This window comes from Theropithecus gelada, chromosome 4 (genome assembly GCF_003255815.1).
Source record: "Theropithecus gelada isolate Dixy chromosome 4, Tgel_1.0, whole genome shotgun sequence".
NCBI classification, from domain to species: Eukaryota; Metazoa; Chordata; class Mammalia; order Primates; family Cercopithecidae; genus Theropithecus; species Theropithecus gelada.
The window spans coordinates 169711607-169735315 of NC_037671.1; the positions used below are offsets into that span (position 1 = coordinate 169711607).

The 23709-nt window shown below is 35.6% G+C and overlaps 1 protein-coding gene across 2 annotated transcripts in view; it reads left to right on the plus strand.

The window, feature by feature from the left end:
- Nucleotides 1-23709, plus strand: part of UTRN (utrophin) — a 581550-nt gene that overhangs the window by 519697 nt on the left and 38144 nt on the right. For both annotated transcript variants that reach the window (XM_025381643.1, XM_025381644.1), the window contains exons 63-65: nt 2536-2693; nt 6476-6642; nt 11716-11827. In XM_025381643.1, the coding sequence (XP_025237428.1) occupies nt 2536-2693; nt 6476-6642; nt 11716-11827 (437 nt within the window). The remainder of the gene's footprint in view (nt 1-2535; nt 2694-6475; nt 6643-11715; nt 11828-23709) is intronic.

A 23709-nucleotide genomic window follows, 5' to 3' on the forward strand; every position in this document is an offset into this window, starting at 1 on the left:
CCCCATAACACTTTTTTCTCTTGGTCCTTTCCTAAGAATATTCCTTGTTTAGGTTCTAACAGTGCCCTGGTCTTTATGCTTATAGCTGGCTAGCTTCCTTGCCTCATCAAAAACACATTTACAGACCAGGCACAGTGGCTTATGCCTATAGTCCTAGCTACTTGGGAGGCTAAGGTGGGAGGATTACTTGAGCCCTGGGAGTCAGAGGCTGCAGTGAGCCATAGTCAGACCACCACACTTCCAGCCTGGATGACAAAGCGAGACCTTAAAAAAAAAAAAAGTACACATTTTCAAACCATGCTTTTAAATTATCATTAGCATCTTTTCTGTGCTGATTTATTAGAATTTGAGTTTTTAGATTATGACTTTCTTATTACCCATTCCTTTACCCTGACACTGCTTTTTGTATCTGACTATAATGTTGAGAATGTGAACTTTTGTAGGAACTTTTATAAGGATTTATAGAAATATGTCAAAATGTCTAAGGACACGTTTGTCCTTATGTTTTGTGAGTAGTTTTACCTTAATAGTGGCATAGTGGTATAGCCCTATGCCTCAAAAGAGGAAAGTTGGGCATAGTTGATCTTGCTGAAAACGTACACTTTTTTGTAAAGATTATTATACATATTCATCAACTTTTATTTACTTAACAGACCTCTTCCCAGGGACTGGTTTAAAATAAACATCATATTAAGACTACTGGATAAATATTTTTGTCTATGATAGCCTTATTTTTTTTAATGGAAAGAAACAAGTAGAGCTCTAACCAAATCTAAGTGAAAAAATTATAATAAAAATAAAATTTATCTTCATTGAATTTGCTTTCCCTATGTATGCTTATAATTAAAGCCATACTTCATTATAATTACTGTGTCAGTATCACTGAGCTTGGTTCAGTTTGAAATTTCACCATTGACAGCATTAGATCTAGCATTATATTCCTTATAAAAAGAGAGAATGGGCCAGGCACAGTGGCTCACGCCTGTAATCCCCAGCACTTTGGGAGGCCGATGTGGGTCAGATCACCTATGGTCGGGAGCTCGAGACTAGTCTGACCAACATGCAGAAACCCTGTCTCTGTAAAAATACAAAACTAGCCAGGCGTGGTGTTACATGCCTGTAATCCTAGCTACTCGGGAGGCTGAGGCGGGAGAATTGATTGAACCCGGGAGGCAGAGGTTGCAGTGATCCGAGATCGTGCCGTTGCACTCCAGCCTGGGCAACAAGAGTGACGCTCCATCTCAAAAAGAGAAAAAAAAAAAAAAAAAAAGAGAGAAAATGATACATTGTGATCTGATATCAGGTACTGTTTGAAAATATTTTTAGAATCCAATTAATATTTACTCCACTTTCTTCTATTCTTGGAAAATTTCACATGAAGAACATTTAGATTTTAAGTGCTTTTGAATTTTTAGAATTTATTTCCAAAAACTATTAATTTCTATAATGAAATGGATTGTTTGTATTTGAAATTTCTTCCTCTTCCAAAAGTAACTTATCTTAGGATATTAGCTTTATTATTGAAAATTATATAATAATTTTGATCTTCAAAGTATTGTATATGGTGAATAAAAGGTAAACCAAGAGTGGACAAAATAGAAGAGTTTTAATTTTATTGAATTAAGAGAATTATAAAACAGATCAGTTTTTTAATGAATGGAAAAACCTAAAAACTTTGTGAAAATATGCACACATTTTAAAATTTGATTAAATGTATTTCGTTACATAAAGTAAAACAAAAACAGTGTTTATAGCTAATAAGGAATGGGAGACTGGCCCAAAAGAGAAAAAGCACAGCTTCTTGTACTTTTTAGTGCTTCTTATATAAAATAGATGTGAATGTAAAAGTCTTTAAAATAAGTTATAATATACGTACATTTAGTAGAATATTGAATTTAGGAGTGAACACAAAAAGTTGGTAAACAAATCTGTTAAAATTTGAAGGTTTGTTATTTAAGTTACGTTTATTCTTTTATTTTTTGTTTTTAATTTTTTTTGAGTTGGGGTCTTGCTATGTTGCGCAAACTGGTCTCACTCCTGGCTCAAGTGATCCTCCTGCCCTAGTCTCTCCAATAGATGAGATTACAGACATGCACCACAGCACCCAACTATGTCTATTCCTTTGATGAGTCATGAAGGAAGCTTTATTTTGGCTCATTCTTTCTCAGTAAGAAGGGAATTTCTTATGAAGGTCATAAAATTAATTCATATGGGCTTATTGTATCATTTTAAAAAGGAAATTTGTGTTTACTGATTTATACTATATATGCATGATTTATGTTTATATGTATATATAACCCATTCTTGCAGGAACGGGTTAACTACATGCTTCTTAAAATAATCTAATATCATATGTAATGCAGAATATTAAGATCAGAATATTAAGGTCATTGGAATCCAGGAGGCAACTAATCAGATTCATGTCCTTCTGAAATTTTTTTAATCTACATGTTTCAGTCCACATTACCAAAGATATATTTTAAGTAAAAGAACACTGGAGGCAGATGGAAGTTAACCTCTTGCCTCTCTTTGCAGATCTCTTTAAGGAAGTGGCGGGGCCCACAGAAATGTGTGACCAGAGGCAGCTGGGCCTGTTACTTCATGATGCCATCCAGATACCCCGGCAGCTAGGTGAAGTGGCAGCTTTTGGAGGCAGTAATATTGAGCCTAGTGTTCGCAGCTGCTTCCAACAGGTAAGCACGAAGGATCATTGGTACGCAGGATGTGCTGGGGAAGGGTTTTGAGGATGTTCTGAGACATGGAATAGGGAACTCGGGCTGGAGCCAAATGCTGAAAGACTTTGGGTACCATCCAACAAGTGGTATATTTTATCTCCTAAGGCTCGTTTGCTTCAAAAAATAGCAACCCTTGCAAAGAGACTTGCTGTTTTTCTTTAATAAAAGCTACAGTGTTTAACCTGTGCCATTAAATGCTGTTCGTTCTGCCCTTTTCCTGGCCTCCTCTCCTACCACTCCTCTCCTTGCTCTCCACTTTCCAGATGCACTATTTTATTTCCTTGTTTCCTGCCTCAGCAGTGCCTTTAGACCTGTGTCTGCTGTTTAGACATTCTTCCTTCCCCATTGCCCACTAACTCACTTCTCATACCTAATCCTTATTTGATCTTTAGATTTTAGCTTTAACTCTCACATCCTCTGAAAATCTTTCTCTGACCTCTTCAGATAATGCTATATTTTCCTATTATATTCACCTTAATATCTTCCACCTCTTCCTTCTCATACTCAGTACAATTATAATTACACACTGAATTATATAATTCATGGCTTAGTGTTTGTTTCTTCCGTAGGAACCTAAGCTCCATGAAGACAAGGACTGTGGCTATCATTTTACTGTTGTATCCTGTCTTAGTTCGTTCAAGCTGCTCTAACAAAATACCATAAACTGGGTGGCTTTTAAACAACAGAAATTTATTTTCTACAGTTCTGGAGGCTGTCCATGATCAAGGTGCTAGCAGATTCAGTGTCTGCTGAGGGCCCACCTTCTAGTTCATTGCAACCTTTCTTGCTGTTTCCTCATATGATGGAAGAAGTGAATGATCTGTCTTGGGCCTCTTTTTTTGTTTGTCTGTTTTATACTTTAAGTTCTGGCGTACATGTGCAGATTTGTTGCATAGGTATACACGTGCCATGGTTGTTTGCTGCACCCATCAACCCATAATCTACATTAGATATTTCCCCTAATGCTGTCCCCTAGCCCCCCAACCCCTGACAGGCCCCAGTGTGTGATATTCCCCTCCCTGTGTCCATGTGTTCTCATTGTTCAACTCCCACTTATGAGTGAGAACATGTGGTGGTTGGTTTTCTGTTCTTGTGTTAGTTTGCTGAGAATGATGGTTTCCAGCTTCATCCATGTCCCTTCAAAGGACATGAACTCATCCTTTTTTTATGGCTACATAGTATTCCATGGTGTATATGTGCCACATTTTCTTTATCCAGTCTATCATTGATGGGCTTTTGGTTCCAACTCTTTGCTATTGTGGATAGTGCTGCAGTAAACATATGTGTGCATGTGTCTTTATAGTAGAATGATTTATAATCCTGTGGGATATATACCTAGTAATGGGATTTCTGGGTCAAATGGTATTTCTGGTTCTAGATCCTTGAGGAATTGCCACACTGTCTTCCACAATGGCTGAACTAATTTACATTCCCACCAACAGTGTAAAAGTGTTCCTGTTTCTCCACATCCTATCCAGTGTCTGTTGTTTCCTGACTTTTTAATGATTGCCATTCTAACTGGCATGAGATGGTATCTCATTGTGGTTTTGATTTGCATTTCTCTGATGGCCAGTTGACCAGTGATGATGAGCTTTTTTTCATATGTTTGTTGGTTGCGTAAATGTCTTCTTTTGAGAAGTGTCTGTTCATATCCATCACCCACTTTTTTGATGGCGTTGTTTGTTTTTTCTTGTAAATTTGTTGAAGTTCTTTGTGGATTCTGGATATTAGCTCTTTGTCAGATGGATAGATTTTGAAAATTTTCTCCCATTTTGTAGGTTGCCTGTTCACTCTGATGACAGTTTGGTTTGTTTGTTTGTTTGTTTTGCTGTGCCTTTTGTTGCCATTGCTTTTGGTGTTTTAGTCATGAAGTCTTTGCCCATGACTATGTCCTCAATGGTATTGCCTAGATTTTCATCTAGGGTTTTTATGGTTTTAGGTATTACATTTAAGCCTTTAATCCATCTTGAGTTAATTTTTGTATAAGGTATAAGGAAGAGGTCCAGTTTCAGTTTTCTGCATATGGCTGGCCAGTTTTCACAACACCATTTATTAAATAGGGAATTCGTTCCCCATTGTTTTTCTCAGGTTTGTCAAAGATCAGATGGTTGTAGATATGTGGTGTTATTTCTGAGGTCTTGGGCCTCTTGTATAAGGGCACTAACCCCATTCAAGAGAGCTCCACCCTCAAGACCTAATCATTTCCTAAAGGCTCTACCTCCTTGTACCATCTCCTAAGTGGTTAGGTTTTTAACATATGAGTTTTGGGGGAACAAAAACATTCAGACTATTAGATTTCCTGCACTTTGAACATCATACCTACTTTAATAAGTATCTGTTAAATAACTGAATTAAAATGTCCTGAGTTCTTTTTAAGACAAGATTTTAAATATATATATACATTAAAGATGTTATTAAAGTATCAGTTTTTTCTTTGAAACTATGCATACAAAAGAAAGATACACAAAGTTTTATACTGATCTAAGTTACTAATTTTAAACTGAGAAAGCACTTTAGTTTCTTTTTAATGTTTACTGCATATAAAGACATTTTAGAAATGTTACTACTGATGTTATACATATGCATAAAGTACAAGTCTACAGATATTTTGGCAAAGCATAGCCAGTGATTTATCATTGCTAGAGGAAAAAAAGGCTCACATCATATCTTTGAGGAGAATTGATGTCATGGGTTATTACATTTTATAATGGCCCTTTTTCTTGTTTTAGAAATACAAAAAATATCAAATGCAAATTCTAAATATGATTTATAGTTATACATGTAGGTTCACAGAATAACCTCAACAGCAACAGGAGGATGAAATTGTTAGAAATTTTAGCTTTGCACATAGGAAAATTGCTTAGTTTGGGGACTTATAGAGGGATTGGGGAGTTTTATGTAATTTATCCTGATAAATTTGAAAATCCTGCAAAGTACATCCATAGCAATATGCTTCCCATGTGATGATATAATGGGACTGGAGCAAGCAGGACACACAAAAATGACAGCTTTTATTTAGCATTTATACTGGCCTTCAAGTTTGTAAAATTATCAGTGAGCCTTTCACAAGGTTTTACTGTCTTAGATGATTTTTTTTTTTTTTTTTTTTTTTTTTTTTTTGAGATAGAGTCTTGCTCTGTCACCCAGGCTGGAGTGCAGTGGCATGATCTCGGCTCACTGCAACCTCCACCTCCCAGATTCAAGCAGTTTCTCCTGCCTCAGCCTCCCGAGTAGCTGGGACTACAGGTGCATGCCACCACGCCCAGCTAATTTTGTGTGTGTGTGTTTTAGTAGAGACGGGGTTTCACCGTGTTGCCTAGGCTGGTCTCAAACTCCTGAGCTCAGGCAATCTGCCCACCTTGGCCTCCCAAAGTGCTAGGATTACAGGCTTAAGCCACCACGCCTGGCCGAACGAGTTTTATAGAATTATTTATGTAAAAAGATTACTTTGAATTGGGTGGTTTTGGTTTTTGCTTTTGTTTCTTTCAAAAGCTGAGTATGTTGAAGTCTTGGTATTTTTTTACTTCTTCCAATGTGACAATTTCTGCTTTTTCTACTGATAAGTTCTAGAATTTTCTTGACTTGAAGAACCTTAAAGCATTGTGACTTAACTGACATGGAAAGAGTTACATAGTTTCCTCTTCTGCACAAATTTTCAGAAGATTATGAAGCAACAACACTTGCTACCATTTAAATGAAGACATTTCTTCACTTTTAATATATATATCTTTTTTCACCAGAATAACAATAAACCAGAAATAAGTGTGAAAGAGTTTATAGATTGGATGCGTTTGGAACCACAGTCCATGGTTTGGCTGCCAGTTTTACATCGAGTGGCAGCAGCAGAGACTGCAAAACATCAGGCCAAATGCAACATCTGCAAAGAATGTCCAATTGTCGGGTTCAGGTAAGGTGTGCCAGTGCTGGAGGAGGCTATTTTCTGTTCCCTTTGCGTAATCTCAGTGGTACGTCTATCCTCCATTCCCATTTGGAGGTTTGCCTTCTAAATAAATGGTATGTTCAGCATGTCTCATCTATCAAAAAGTAGCATTTCTTCTTATAACTACTACATAAAGCATATTTTATTATTGTTGCTATTATTATTTTCATTTACACTACTTTGGTCAGAACCAGAGATTTCTATGAATGTCCATTTACTTAGGTCACAAAAATGATTCATGCATGAAAATTGTATGGCTGATTATAAATAGATAACCCTGATGGAATTTGGTGAATATTCTGAGGTCTTTGGGGTCAAACTTAGCAAACAGGAAGCAATGTTTAATTACCAGCTGAGAAGTAACCAAATTACTTTGTGTTACTTCTGCCAAGTTTGATATGAAGTACATTAACCCGACTTCTTCCCATGAGGAGCACTGCTGAATGCCATACTTTAATGTAATCAGTGTTTCAGACTCTTCAGTTTGTGACCCCAAAGCTGACAGTGCAGAGTCTATGGTTTGTCCTAAGGTGGAGATTTTTGGACATCCTGATCCACTCCTCTTAACATAGATATGCATTTGACCTCTTGAATATATTATATTTCTCTTCTGGGGGGAATCTGGAAAATAGCCCCAGTTTAATTTGGAAATCTTTTTTGAAACAACATAAGCCTACTCAGTAGGGAAATTCAAGATTTTATGTGTCTCTGTTTTTGTTTTTTTCTTTTTCTGACCAAGTCTTTCTCTGCCACCCAAGCTGGTATGCAGTGGCACGATCTTGGCTCACTTCAACCTCTGCCTCCCGAGTTCACACGATTCCCCTGCCTCAGCCTTCCGAGTAGCTGGGACTACAGGCGCATGCCACCACACCCAGCTAATTTTTGTATTTTTAGTAGATACTGGGTTCCACCATGTTGGCCAGGCTGGTCTTGAACTCCCAACCATGTGATCTGTCCTCCTTGGCCTCCCAAAGTGCTGGGATTTCAGGCGTGAGCCACCATGCGTGGCCTTATGTGTATCTTTTATTCGTACCTGAAGACAAAGTGCCAAGATGGTGATTCTCTGAGGGAGAGTCAAATCAGGAGGACTGGGATTGGTTGTTGTTATATATAATATCAGTATTAGTATCTTGAATTAAACAGAATTGCTTTCATTTGACTGACTTTATCATCATAATACTTTGTATGAAGCATATCATTGCATTCTTTGTGGATGGCTAACATAAGAAATGGAAATTCAAAAGTTCTCTCACGCATTATGGTGTAGTTGGGAAGACTAAAGTATTGTGAGGTCAGAGGGCCTTGCTGCTATGCATGCTAAGAGGATGAAAAGACAGGTAGGTAGTGTGAAGTAGAGCGAGCATTAGCCTGGCAGACAGCCAGGGTAATAGATGCCCCAGTGGAATTCAAAGCACAAATCTTGGAAGAGAAAAATGGTAAAGTCACAGTTTAAATGCAGCAGGGTTCTTGGAATGGCTGCATTTGGAGTATCTGGTAGACATAGGTGTACGGGAGAGGGAATAGCTGGAATGTGGCAAGGTCGGTCTACTACTCGGAAGATAATTCAAATGAGAGTCATCAAAGCTAATAGTCACTGCTACTTATTGTTTACTTTATGCCAGACAATGTGCTAAGAGGTGTTGTATTTGTTATTTTAGTCACTTTTCATAAAAACTCTGTAAGATTGGGAGTATTACCTCTACCTAAAGGAACTAAGACTCCAAGATTAGTCAACTTGCCAAGGCCAGGCAGCCGACTGTGCAGAGACAAAGTTAGGATTCAAATCCAGATCGCTTTGATTCTCCAGTTTGTGTTCTTAATCAAGATGGTTTTAAAAAGCAGATTAGATTTTTAGGAGAGGAGAGATTTAATATTAAGAAGTAATGAAATGGTATTGAAAGAGCAATTGATTTAAGTAAGGCATTAATTATTAGATCAAAAATATTACTCTGGATATAAACTGTAATGTGAAGATGGGAAATATCCACATTAATTGACTTGGGAAGAGACTGCCATATATATATATATATGTATGTATGTATGTATATATATGTATGTATGTATGTATATGTATAATCTGCCATATATGGTCATTGGTATAACCTAGAGATGCCATGAGGGACCATATTTCTCAGCATCTGATGGATGTGAAAAGTGAAAGACAGGATAAAATACTCTAAAAACATTAAATATTTGAATGACCTTTAAAGTTTCATTTCTTAAATTAAAAAGGCCTGAAGCAACTATGAAGTATATTAAGATTTAACTGAGTTGTGGGTACATGGATGTTTATTATATTCTCCCTACTTTTCAATTAACTTGAAATATTTCAAAAGAAAAATATGTAAGAGCAATTATAAAGAGTGAACAACCTGACGTGTTAAATTTCAAGGGTTTAAGTTTCTGCTAGTACTATCAAATTGACCTGTAGATGTCTCTATGACAGAGATATGAAGCTGACAAGCAGATCAGAGATTAAGGTTATGGGAGGATGTTCAGGAGATAGTGTATTGAGAAGTAGCTCTGGAGTCAGGCTACTTGGACTTGAATCCTGGATCTATTGTTTGGCACTGAGACTTTGAATAAGATACTTGGCCTTCTTGAACCTGAGTTTCTTTAACTTCAGATTCTATGAGTGTTTCCTTATAGTAGTAGTAAATACATGAAAGTGTCTAGGGCAGTACCTATCACAGAGTAGACATTCAGTAAATGTTGGCTTTTTTTGTTACTACCAATAACATCATTAGTGTGATAGTAGGAAAACCTATGAATGTATTGTTGAACATTTCCATTAAGTGGAAATGCCAGAAAAACCTGGACAATGCTGTTACTCAGTAAAAGGCAGGATTAGAGAGAGTTATAGTAAGGGAGAGAACAGGATTCTTCAGAGAAGTAAAGAAGCATAGTGTTGTGGAAATCAAAAGAGAAGGCTTTAGCAAGATGGTAGAGGTGTTAGGTGCATCAGAAAGATTCTTTGAATCAGAAGTCATTGGGAATCTTAGAGAGGATTCTATCCATGTCATTATAAAGATGGCTCAGGAAAATACATAGGCTAGTATGTGCAAACAACTTGTTTAAAAAATCTAACTATAACTTAAAGAAAATATGTCAGGATATTGAAAATTGGAAGATGGTAAGTGATATATTGTCTTCCTTTTACTTGCATGTATATTTTTCCTGTTTTCTACATTGAGAATGTAGTACATCTAAAATTTTTAATTTTTGAATGAAAGAGAAATATGTCCAGAGTTGATGCCTGGTTTAGGCACAAGGCCAAGCAAAGGTTTCTTCAAGCTAATGGTAACTTAATTATTGCACAAAGATTACCCATGAAGGGAACGAATAAAAGAACAATTCCAATAGTAAAATGGGGTCCAATTGGAATAGGTCTGATTAGCTTAGTTGTAAAAAGATGCATCTTTCTCTGTGTCTTCAGAGAATGAATGGAAAGGCAAATAGAGAAATAAAGATAGAGAAATATGTCTATTATAGAATAATCTTATATAATCTTAACATCATTCAGACTGTCTCTCTATCAAGTTTCTACCATACATTTATATATATTTAAAATATTCATTTTCCCTGAACTTTTATAAATACTGCTAGAGGTTTTCACTAATTACCTCCAAATTAAATGTTAATGAAATCTTAGATTTACAGAGTGTTTTGTAAGCTGGGAATTTTTTCAGTTAGAATCATACACAGTTGCTTAATAGTGGTCACATAAATAAATTAGAGCTTTAGTTCTCTTTCTTGTAAACAAAGTGAAGGTAGGTAATCCAAGACTGTTTTTTGTGCCCACCTGGGCCCTTAGCTCTGTTTTCATGCACTGTCATTCCTAACATGTGGCTTCCATCTTCAAAGTCACTTCATGCTAACAAAGTGACTCTTCGGGATGTCAGATTCATTTTTCCAGTGGGGAGGAAGAGGGAGCATGCCTCTTCCCAACTGAGTCAGTCTCTTGAAATTCCAATTAGAATCCTCACCTAATAACTTTGGTTTCTATTGCACTGGTCACCACCATCAGCAAGAGAGGCTAAGAAACAGCAATTTTCTCAAGGCTCATTGCTAAAATGTGCTAACAGCACAAGGATATGTTACCAATGAAAAAGGAAGAATGGCTATCTGCCAAGGGAGTATTCAGCAGAAGATAAAATTCCATTTAGAAAGAAGATGTCAATCATACCTGTCAAGCCATGCTGATAGACCAAGAGATGTTGTTAGTGTATGTGATTGATTCAAACCAGTAGCTTCCTTGGCAAAAGTAAACTGGCTGTAGTATACGCAGAATGATTTCCTTAAGATTGATTTGCAAGTGATTTTTCAGGTCATTCTAGAAGCTACTCAGCACTTAGTAGTTTATAGCCACACAACCTTTAAATTTTGCTTCCATTTTCATTCTGTTGGTTGTATCATTTAATTTTTTTCTGTAGATGTGGGTATAATTTATGTTCTTAGTTCTACCAGCAATGCTGACAGAATATATTTGGGAGAAGATGTTTTCCACTCAGACTGATAGAAACTGGTCATCTAAGGTTTTGCTTTTGTAAGTAAGATTCTACAAGTAGAAGTCAATGTGCAGTGTCATTCTTATGCCAGAGATTTTAAAACACCATTTCCATTCAAGGATGCATTGTGATAAAGGCTCTATTTTGTTTTTCCTTTGTTACACAGTATTTCTTGATTTCTTTTTTTTTCTAGTGACTAATTTAAACCAAATATAAAAGTGCTCATTGTTAAAAACTGTATCTTTGTGAAGGAATTTTAAAATTCATTTCTTATTGATGGTGTAATTGATATTTTAAAGTTTGATGTTTCAACTTAATAGATATAATTATTTTCTTGTCCATCATTTTCCATTCATATTCAAACATTAAAAGAAATCTTCTGACATGCGTATTTGTCTCCCTTGAGACTTGAACTCCAAAATTTGATTTTTTTTTTTATTTTTTGGTAATTTGGATGAATGAAGTTTCTTACCACAAATTTGGACTAAATAATAGTAATGCAAGCCAATAAATTTTCTTTTCTTTCCTCTAGGTATAGAAGCCTTAAGCATTTTAACTACGATGTCTGCCAGAGTTGTTTCTTTTCGGGTCGAACAGCAAAAGGTCACAAATTACATTACCCAATGGTGGAATATTGTATACCTGTGAGTACTAACCCACTGTTTTGTTTTTGATACATTGCCATTGAATTAACTAATATCTAAAATGTTATTGTTTATTTAGACTTAATCTTTTTTGAAAAAATATCACTTTGAAGATTATATTTTTTGTTTTAAGTAAACTCGTTTATGTTGAATTAATTAGTGCAGAAAAAAATACTAACTTTTTTTAACATCTATGTTTTGATTTTAAACTTTTTTGGTAGCAAATTCTTTTAAGAGCTGATACTGACCTGCATTGAAAATGATACTATGTAATGAAAAATCATGTTTCTTTTAGACATATTTATGCTTTCATAGTTAAATACTATATTCATATTAACAAAAATACAGAAAATGGAGATATTAAAAATATAATTCCTAATTATAGCTCCTATATAAACTACCCTCTAATTTTTCCATGTCTCTGGTTTTAAGATTCTATTCATATTTATATTTATATTTATATATTTTGTTCCTGATATTTTTTACTCGACATTCCATTTTGTCACACAGTATAATTTTTTTTTAGTCACAAAATTTTTAATTGAGTGAATTACTACATTTTACCTAACCATTCCCTTAAATTTGGATATTTCGTTTATTTTCAATTTTGTGATGTTATAAATAACACTTTTACAAGTATCTTTGTGAAGGTAGCTCATTCCAGATATTATATAAATTACATTGCAATAGAATAAAGCACTATAAGTAGGTTATTTGAGTCAATGAATATGAGTATTTTTTATGGTCAAAATACTTGATGTCAAGGTTTTTTTTCAAAAGAGGTTTATCCCACTTTACATTATTATCACACTTTGTTAAAGTTTCAATTTTACTATAGCCCCACCAGCATTGGATATAAGTTCTTGTTTTTCCTTTGATTTACAACTATTTTTTCTTGAAGTTATCCTCATGTTCTATTAATAGCTATTCTTTTACTTCCTTCCAAATAGTGCCCAAATGTATTCATCAAGCTGTCTATTTTCTTTGGTTTAGGGAATTGAGTTACTTGTTTGGATCATAAATTGACAGCAGGGCTGCAATACTTATAAAAGATATACATATAAATCTCACACTCATAGGTATCTTATCTCAAATAAATAAGTGCCCTATGTATGGAGAAGAAATCTCTAGAAAATATTGCTGAAATATAATGGAGGAAGTGCCCATACCACGTAATAGCTTTAACCAGGAAAAAGAAATCTCCCCAAGAAAATTTGTGAGACAACATTTATTACTATTATTAACTTATTTATTCACCCAACAAATTAATATTGAACATTTTGTAGGTATCAGGCCCTCTTGTCAAAGATAAACAAAACCAGACACTAGTTAAAATGGTAAGGACAGATTTTAATCAATAATACACTGATTATGCACATATACTTCTATTTGTACAGAGGTGACTGGGTGTTTTCAGGAGGGAATAGACTGGGGAAACAAAAGACGGACTTGAGCAGAGGCAAGAAGGTAAAAACTGACCCAGCATTGGTCAGCATCAGTTCTATCAGACCAGCTGTGTCTGTGAGCTGGCAATTGTCAAGAGTTAGGATTCTACCATTCCAGAAAGACTGGGAGACAGGGGCCCTATCCTTCCTGATGATTACACTTCAGAGAAATGACTTTCGGGTCCTTGAGAAAGACACCCCTGAGTTGTTGGAGATACATACACATCTCAAAGGGACAGAGGAAGGATTCCCCATTGTAAGCCCTTTTTAGTAAATGTCCTAAGAAAGAGTGAGCAGGGACCTGTCTTCAGGTGTTGGCTAGAGCGAACAGTAAATTCTTTTGGCAGCTTGGAGTTTGTTTTTCAGGCCGACGCTTTAAGAGGGCAGATGCCTTAATGATCCCCTTTTTTAGGGTAGTCTAGGGATGTGGCCTTGAACTGTTAGGAATTATGTTCATGTTTGTTCAAGTTTTTTAATGGAGAAGTGGGTGGAAGGGGATGGACAAAATGATTTGTGCTGAAAATTTGCAGTTTTTATAGGTCAAGGCTTCAGTAAAGAACAGAGCTTACTGGAGGCCAACACAAATTTGGTCAAGGAGAGAATCCTTGTCAGTCATTTCAGCTCTGATAATGTATCATAGTATACCCAGAAAGACAAGATTGTGGACTTTCCTGCTACTCTCCCTTTAGGAGGAAGAATGTGTGAGAATGAACAAGGAAACAAATAAATGAGGTTATTATAGATTGCAGTAAGTGCCTTTAAGGAAATGAGTATATAATGAGATAGAATGATTAGAAGGAACACTTTAGATAAAGAAATCAGTAAGGTTTGTCTGAGCTGACATTTGAGTTGAGATCAAAGTTTGAGGGAAATTCAGGCCTGTAAAGAACTAGTAGAAGCATATTTCAGAAAGAAGAAACAGAACATACAGTGGTGTGAGATGGGAAAAAGGTTAGCGTGATTGGGCTACAGAAAGTGGAGCCTGTTCCCCAAGGGGCACGTGGAAAGGAGCACTGGCTACACAACTGGAAGTGCCCAGTGCATAATGAAACTGGGGGGGGGGGGCCTTGTTTAACAATTATTAAGACTTTCAAAGTGGCAACATCAGAGCAGTAAATCAAGTTCAAGGCCCTTCTGATTGTAGGGCCGTGTGCAACTGCATAGGTCCAATATATTTGAAGCCCACCCTGAGACTGGGAAAGAGGTGGGTATAACCAGGGAACAGAAAGAAACCGGGACAAATTTGACGAAAGAGAAACAATAGTAGGAGATGGAATTAAAAAGAAAGGCAACTATCAGATTGTATAGAACCCCGGGGATCATTGTAAGGAATTTGGATTGGGGAAAAATATCATAGTAATATTTACATGAGTAGCTATTATAGAAATTTAGAAAGCTGATTATAAAATGCTAGTATCAAAATATCATCAAGTAAATATATGTTGTTATAGTAAAGATATATAAAATTACTCTTTTTCTTGGTCTTAAACATATAATAATTCTTAATGGCTTTACAAAACACCCAAACAATTTGAAACCCACATATCTTCATCAGTTGTCATCCAGTGGGTCCATGCTTAAGAATCACTGATACACGTTTGAATTCCACTCTCCAACTACCAATTTTAAATGAAATCTGTAAGTTACCCAAAACTGTTCTTGTTGCATAGTCTTTCAAAAGTCACTGTTACCATTTCCAAGATTGCAGCTTATCCTGCATTATACAAGGATAGCTTCATTTTTCAAGATATCCTTTGCCCATTTCTGAGGCTTTGTAGTGATCTTATCAACAGCCTACTTATAAATCATCTGTATGACAAGTCACTTTCTGCATTTGACCCTACAACTTTTTGTAAAATAACTAGAAGTATATATTAATTGAATCTTTAAAAAGATGCTTGCATTTAATAGCAATGAATGACCTGATTTAACTGCTTTCTGAAATTTCTTTCTTTTCGCCCACATTCTTTACATTTGCTCTACTGCTTTATTTATGGTTCATCCATCTTTTACTCAACATTTCCTAAAGTCATTTCATGTCTGCCTTAGAAAATGAACTCAAGTGTGGATTTGTTCAGTACAGTGGTAATAAGCACCACTTGAGTGTTAAATGGATCAGACTTTTCCATATGGACCTTGATGTTTACATTCCTCAGAGTGTGTCTCCCTTTTTGGTTAAGAAGATGCTCCAGTCACCTTACTGACTTCATCTCTTTCCTTTTCAAAGTCCTTTACAGCTGACTCTGAATGTTTCTGTTTTTAAGAGCTTTCTGCAATTTGGAAACCTTATTTTAAATCCACAATGCACCCTAAATATTTTGCCAATATATCTGCTTATGATTTATGGTAATGTTTGCCTTTAGCTGTAAGAAGACTAATGGTATATAAATGAAATATCATGACTCATTAAAGTGTTTTATGATATTGATAATTTATATATATATAAATTATCTGAAGAAATGTAGCAGAATTTTTATTTCTCTAGGAAATGACTTTTTGTCTTATTTCCCCCTACTATTCTATAATCCAAATTTGTACATTTAAGAATTATTTCATTAGGCTTAATAAGAGTTGATCTTCAAGAGACAGCATGACACAGATGATATTTAATGCCTGTCATCATTCTGTCTCCATATGTCCAAATCCTACTTTCTCACAAAAACAGCTCACCTCCCACTTTGTGTGTGAAATCTCCCCCAGCTCCTCCAGTTTTACCCTCATCAAAGCACTTAGTTCAGAGGCCTCTGCCAATAGCCTCTACTTTACCAATTAACTTTTGATTCTATGTTCCCTTGTATCATTTTCTAACTATGCGGTGTTTTTGTCTTCTCAATTATCTTTTTACCTCCTTGAGGACTGGGATGACTTTTATACTTTTCTCCCTGTGTTAGTTAAATTTGCCTCATAAAAGCGAAATGAGCTCATATCTGAATTTATAAATACTAATTATAGAATATTAAAGCTGGAATTAAAGCTCTAAGAGATCATCTAACTTATCTTTATTTTGAAGAAAAAACTAAGTCTTAGAGAAGGTAAGTGGTTTGTGCAAAGTGGATGGCATGGATTTAGTGACTTAACTCCATTAGGGAAACACACACACACACACACACACACAGTTGGAAAATAGGAGTTTATATATATATATCCTAGCTGAAATATTATGTTTGTTGAATACCCTTTTATATACCAGGCATTTTGCTAGGAGTTGGAAATACAGAGAAAATTTCATGAAGGAGAAAAAATACCTCTATGTGGAGAAATTCAAGACTGTAATTTTTTTTAGAATGATTAAAAATCAAGACAGTAGTCAATTTTTTTTTCATATTATCCATGCACCACATCTTTGAATTCAGGGATTATTTTTTGTAAATAAATAGTTATGTCTTATATTAAGATGTTCAGATTTAAATTTTTTTATTTATGATGATTTAATTTTGTTGTGAAAATTACCCTACTCAGATCTTTAAAATCATCTTTGTTGTAAGTAACCAAAATTTAATTCAAATGAGAAACATTTTTATATGTTAGGGTATATAAAAGATAGTGTGTGGTTTTGTTTTTTGAGATGAGATCTACTCTGTTAGTGAATTTCAAGTGTATTATCTGTAGCCACATGCTGTACATTAGGTCTCCAGAATTTATTTATCATATAACTGAAAGTTTATACCCTTTGACCAGTCTCTTCTCTTTTCCTCCACCTCCCAGCCCCTAGTAACCACCATTCTACTCTCTGCTACTATGAGCTTGACTTTTTTTTTTTTTTTTTTTTTTTAAGATTCCACATATAAGTGAGATCATGCAGTATTTGTCTTTCTGTATCTGGGTTATTTCACTTAGTATAATGTCCTCCAGACTCATCTAAGTCATTGCAAATAACAGGATTCCCTTTTTTTTTTTTTATGACTGGATATATTTCACTGTATTTTCTTTATCCATTTATCTGTTACAGGATACTTAGGTTGATTCTGTATCTTGGCTATTGTGAATAATGCTGCAGTGCACTTAGGAGTATAAGTATCTTTTGGAGATAATGATTTTATTTTCTTTGGATATGTATCCAGAAGTGGGATTACTGGATGATGCGATAGTTCTATTTTTAATTTTTAAAAGAACCTTTAGACTGTTTTTCATAATGACTGAACCAAAGATAGTTCTTCTTTAAATTGGAGAGTTCTTCTTTAAATTTCACATGATTTATAAAAGTTCATACAATTGCCAACAGTGAGAGAGAACTGGATAGGGTTAAATACTAAGAAGAATGGAAAATGTTTAGAATAGCTACTAGGGTCAATCATGAGTCACACAGAGATGAGTAAACTGATTGCTACCTTGCCACAGGAGTGCAGCTGAGGTTAATTGGCAAGGATTTGTAGTTTATGACTCCATCATTGCTCAGCAGCTTTGGAATTAAAAGATGAAAAGTATATTTGAAGGCCAAGGGAGTGAAAAATTCAAAGGTGTTAATGATACTGTGGTTGATTTGAGGTATCCTCATGCTGAAGAAATCTCGTAGTGGGATAAAGGGCTAGAGATCAAGATGATGGGGAAAGAAGAGGTTTATTTATAATATAAGAAGTGAGAAGAAGAGTCAGAAGATTCCAGTCAGTGAGAGATTTTTTCAAGTTAGAGATTTTGGACTAAAAGCTCTTTTAAGTTATGATGAGGCCTGGGGTATGGCCACACCCCAATGTGTGACTGAAGTAGGACACAGAAGGTTCTAGAAATGAGACGGCTTTTAGAAAGTCATCACTGCATCTCTAGAATTGAAGTGACAGACAGGTGATAGCCCTGTCTGGCATTGTACCATCAAAGGAGAGGGGAAGGGCACATTGGCTTTAGTAGATGAAGCTTAGGGGGAAAGGGTGTTTAGGAGAGAAAAAAAAAATATTTTCTTCCCATCTTAGTTTCATAGTTGAGGCTCCTGTAACAAAAGATAGATTAACAAGAGAAGTGCATACAAATTGATTTAATATAAATTTTACGTTACATGGAAGCCTTCATCAGGAAGAGAAGACCCAAAGAAACATGGAAGCCTGTGTATTTTTATGCTTAGGTTTGATGAAGAGTGGACAGTTGTGTAAAAGTATGATTGAATAAGAAGATATGACCTAATGCTAATGAACTAGGGGAACTTAGCAAGGCCTGTTTGTTCGAATTCTTCTCTGTGTCCTCCTATCTTCAGTGATAAGGATGTTTCTTCCCTCCAGGAATAAGGAGGGCACCTCTTGATTAAGGGTCTTATGACCCTTTAGGTAAGAAGCGTGGGAGAAGGTCAGAGAGATCTTGCTACATCTGCTGTTCTCCTAATGTGCCATATTTGGAGGTAGTGTGTCCTGAACTCTCACCAAGTGTAAACATCCTTTTCTCTTGGTGTTTATGAAAGAGAGATTATACAGCCACTAACAAAAAAGATTATATAGGATATGGCATTATCCTGGGAGCATCAGGATTGATTCACGGAGGTAGGTTGAAATAGTAATTATGAACAAGATGTAAGGGAATGTGTTAAAGAACACAGAATCCACTGTAATGGAGAAAGAAAGGTAGATAGGCTGTGTGCATATGGTGAGGTACAGTAACCCCATCCATGGAGAGAAAATGTGAAATAGAGCAAGGTAATGGAGGAAATAGTAAAAGGAAAGAAGGAGGAAATAAGCAAGGAAAGGTTAGCCAGGATGAAAGGTAGTTTGAGAGACATGTTTGCTCAGGGAGAAGAGACGGGATATTTGCAGAATTTTGTAGTCTGAAAGGTCAACAGCATCAGCTACTTCCAGCATTTCAATTGCAAGGGTAGATTCATTGTCAGTGTCATAGTTCAATTGCTGAGCTTTACATAGGACTAGTTTGTACTGGTAACTTTGATGAGTTTAGTGAGAAGAGGCGACGACAAGAAAAAAATACCTCGATGAGAAGCAGCTTATTAAATTAATACCACTCAAAAGAGATTTATATTGCAGGTTTTAAGCAAATACAGTTGTTTTTAAAGCAAGAGGTTCAAACGCATTCTTGTTAATATTGATTAACATATAGGGAAATATGCCAAAATTACATGTTTTCCATGAGAAGAATCATATTTTCAGTGAGAAGAATTACAATTTTGTAGTAAAAAAATCAAATTTCTTTTTTAAGTTAAAAGATAAATTATGCCTTTTTTAAATGAACTATATGCCATTGGCAAAAATAAAACTCACAGACAAAAACAAAAAACAAAAAGAACAAAGAAAAAAAATCTAGAAGCAGTTGTTTTGACCAATCCTGTCCACCCCTGCCAACATCAATGTACTTCGTAAGACTATAAAAATCAAATATTTTAAAAATGCTGATTCATTCTTTGGAAAGCTCTACCTTGAGTTAGGGAAGTTTGGTTTTTGGCAGTCTTGTCTCTTCAGATGTGATGTGGGGTGTTTGCCAATATACTGAAAACGCAGCATCACGGCTGTTTCTTTGACCTCAGCATCCTGAAGTGGTGTTTCAGCTTCTGCTCACCTTATGTTGTTTTCCCAGTAGGTCCAGTGCGTTTAGATTTGTCATTAGCTTTTAAGGTGAGGTTTGGGCAAAATCCATTTTACTTTGGATGACTTATCATCCTACTGATTCTTGACTCCTTGGTGATTCTGCTAATGCTAACTTTTTTAGCTTCATATTTTTTCATTAGGACTTGAAAGTCTCTGAGCTTTTCTTACTGATTGCATCCTATCCATGGAATTCAAATGTGTCTGAATTTCAACTTGTTGAAATCATTGAAACTTAAATAAAAACTGAGAGATTGTTTTATAGTTTAAAAAAAAAAAACCTGTTAAGAATGTCTTTAAAATAAGGCTTGTGATAATGAAATGTACCGCTTAGCAGTATGCGTACACCAGTTGGGACTACTGATTTCTATATTTAAGAAGTAACTCTTGCTAATGAGGGTGCTGTTCAACAATGATTTTAGCACTTGTGCATGATCCAAATGATAATGTTTAATTATTCTGCTTCTGTGCCAAATGACTGTGTTTTTTTTAATATATAACCTTGATTTACCTCTTTGTAAGTCCTTGGTTTCCTCTGTATGTAACTTATTCATATTTGTAATTAACAGTTTAAATCCACTGTTCGGAGCATTAAGGAATTAGTTAATACTGATATCTCAAGTTAAGAAGTGGCCCCCCAAAAAAATTGTTGGGAGAATTAAAACAAATATTTTTTGTTTTGTTTTGTTTCTTTTTTTGTGGTTCTTTATCTTGTTTTGTTTAAATTGTTTGGTAATTAGAAGTTATGTGTTACAGGATTTAGCTTATTTGGTAGCATTGTAAATAGTTTCCTTTTGTGTGCTGCTTTGTGGGTCTTCAGGGATAATAGAGTCCTTTGAGCTGACCTAGTAAAGCCGTTTATTCAAGGATCACTTGATTATGAATACTGGGGGGGTTAGCTTTTCTACATTCTAGATTCTTCTATACCTTATCCTTGCTGCTCCTTGTGATACATATTAGTGAAAAGGGAACTTTCAGCCATATATTAATGCTTTTGAAGTTCAGTAGTGCATAGACTTCAGCATAAAGTAAGATTATACACTTTGCAACATGAACAGGGACATATAGAAGGATACACATGCATTCATATAGAGATACACAAACTCAAGGAAAAGATACAGTAACTCTAAATTACGTCCCATGTGAAGTATCTATATTTGTTCTCTATCAAGGATAAAATGTCAAGAAAATTTAAAATTTCCTAACTGTATTTTGGTTGGTAAAATACAATCTCAAAAGTAAAAATTTATTTGATTTTGCCTTACAAGTGATTTTCTTTAGGGTTTTTCTTTAGGGTTTTGCTACAAGTAGATGTATCATAGGGTAGATTTCATAGTTCAGTGATACTTTCCATATTTTATTCATTTATATTAGTTGGTGGGGAACAAATAAAAAATTGATTAATTCTTATTATACAGGTAAATTTTCATTGTCTTACGGCTACTTAATAGCAATACAGTGGAGTAAAGTACATTTTCAGAATTCACATGCCCACTTGTCTGTGTAGGTTCAGTTCTAAAATGTTTTTCACAGTGAGTCACCATCATTAGCTTTCCAAAAATGACAGTTTGAAGGACAACCCTAATTTGTATATGTGAATTTTTATGTGCTTGTTGAAAATCAGTCCAGAGGCATTTGGGGAAGATGGTGGTAGCATGGCTTCAGAGTTTTTTCATATCTTTTGCCTTTGCCATTTTCCTTCCATTTCTGAAGTAGTTACATTTATAAAGAGACATTTGTAAAGAGAACGGCTAGACAGCAAAACTAAAATGTACAATGTTTGCAACCAAACTAGATGACAAGAGAGATCCAAAATAAATCCAGGTGGCGACAAGCCACCACCAGCCACAAAACGTACAAGACATCACTGCCTGTATGAGAGGAAAGAGAAGGAAGTGAGGGTGCCTAAGAACTGGATAGCCCCCAAAATAGGCAACAGATATTTAATGGAAAGCTGGCTTTAGAGCAGCGCTAAACCTGGAAGGGTTTTGCCACGCACAGAGACTAGGGTAAAAAGGTGTGACATTTCTAGAATGCTCTTGCCTGCTGTGAGCTCTCAGACTGGACCTATCAGGGCTTCCTGCTAGAAAGAAGGTCTCATGCTGAGCAAAACTTCTGGGAACAGAATCAACATGGAGCACTTCAAGACAACAGAAATGAAAGGAGAAGGCCTAGTCCAAAATGTGCATGTGTGCTGGTAGAGGGTATGGGGGAACAGGACCAGGAAATCCCAAACTCAAGTACTGCTATGAATGGAATGTATATATCTCCCAAAAATTCATGGGTTGAAATCTAATCCCTAGCGAGATAGTGTTAGGAGATGGGGCCTTGGAAGCGATTAGGTCATGAGGATGGAGCTGTCATGAGTGAAATTAGTGCATTCATAAAAGTGACCCCAGGGAGCTCTCTCTTCCCTTCCACCATGGGAGGACACAGTGGGAAGACGGCTGTATATGACCCAGGAAGCAGACTCACTGGACAACAAATCTGCCAATCCTTTGATCTTGGACTTGGCAGCCTCCAGAACTGTGAAAGATAAATTCCTGCTATTTAATTTAAGCCACTCAGTCTATAGTATTCTGTTATAGCAGACTGAATAGATTAAGACACATACTGTAATTGTAAATACCACACAAAAGCAAAAAAGGAGGAATTTCTGTAAAGTTTAGAAAAGCTTTCCTCAATCTCACTTCATTATAAAAGTTTAGGAAAATTAATTATACAACCAAAAAAAAAAAAAAAAAGTGAGGCACAAAAGTATCAAGACCAAATCTCATATAAAGCAATTTTAAGAAAAAGAGATAAGGAACAAAATTATATCGTGACAAATAAAGCATGCCAGTATAACTACTTTATGAATGGGGGGAAAATAGAAAAGTGAATCTATATTTTAATGTTTTCACTAATCATATGAGTGGTAGTATTGGTATTAGTGTTCTAAGACTATTATGTATGTAATACGAAAAAAGCAAATGAATAATTATGGGATTGTCTAGGTCCTTCATCTCTTGTGTCTTGAGAACCAGATTTTTGGTTTTGAAAAAATGAGTTAAGTTAAATCAGAAATTTGAATTTGAATCATCAATGTAACTTCAAGAGAAATTTCACCTTCAAATGCATATTTCCCAGCTCTGTGCAACGAAAAAGCCTATTAACACTGAAAAGGCCTAAAAGGTGTGCTTGGAACATCTTGTAATAGTATCTAATAAGGAAGCTGTTGAAGACTGTTAGAGTCACATTAAAAGCTGCCAACTGAACTTGATGTTCAATAATGAGAATTGCAATAGATTGAAGTCCATCAAATACATTATAATCTTTGAGTTCCTCATGATATTTAAAATGAACAAAAGCATTGATCGTCTTTGGAAAATGATAAAAAACCATTTCGAGATATTGAAAATTAGTCAACACAGTCAAACATTTATCCTGACTTTTCTAAATGAGCTGTACCACAGAGTACCTAAATGTTAGACGTGGTGATGTTTCTTTATAAAAGTATGTATTAAGGCAGGGTTCTCTAGAGGGTCAGAACTAATAGGATAGATGTATATATGAACGGGAATTTAGTAAGGAGTACTGACTCACATGATCACAAGGTAAAGTCCCACAGTAGACTGTCTGCAAGCTGAAGAGCAAGGAAGACAGTTTGAGTCCCCAAACCTCAAAAGTAGGGAAGCTGACAGTGCAGCCTTCAGTCTGTGGCCAAAGGCCCCAGAGCCCCTGGCAAACTACTGGTCTAAGAGTCCAAAAGTTGAAGAACCTAGAGTTTATGTTCAAGGGCAGGAAGCATCCAGCATGGAAAAAGATGAAGGCTAGAAGACTCAGCAAGTCTGCTCTTCCATCTTCTCCTGCCTACTTTATTCTAGCCATACTGGCATCTGATTAGATGGTGCCCACTGATTAGATGGTACCCACCCAGTTTGAG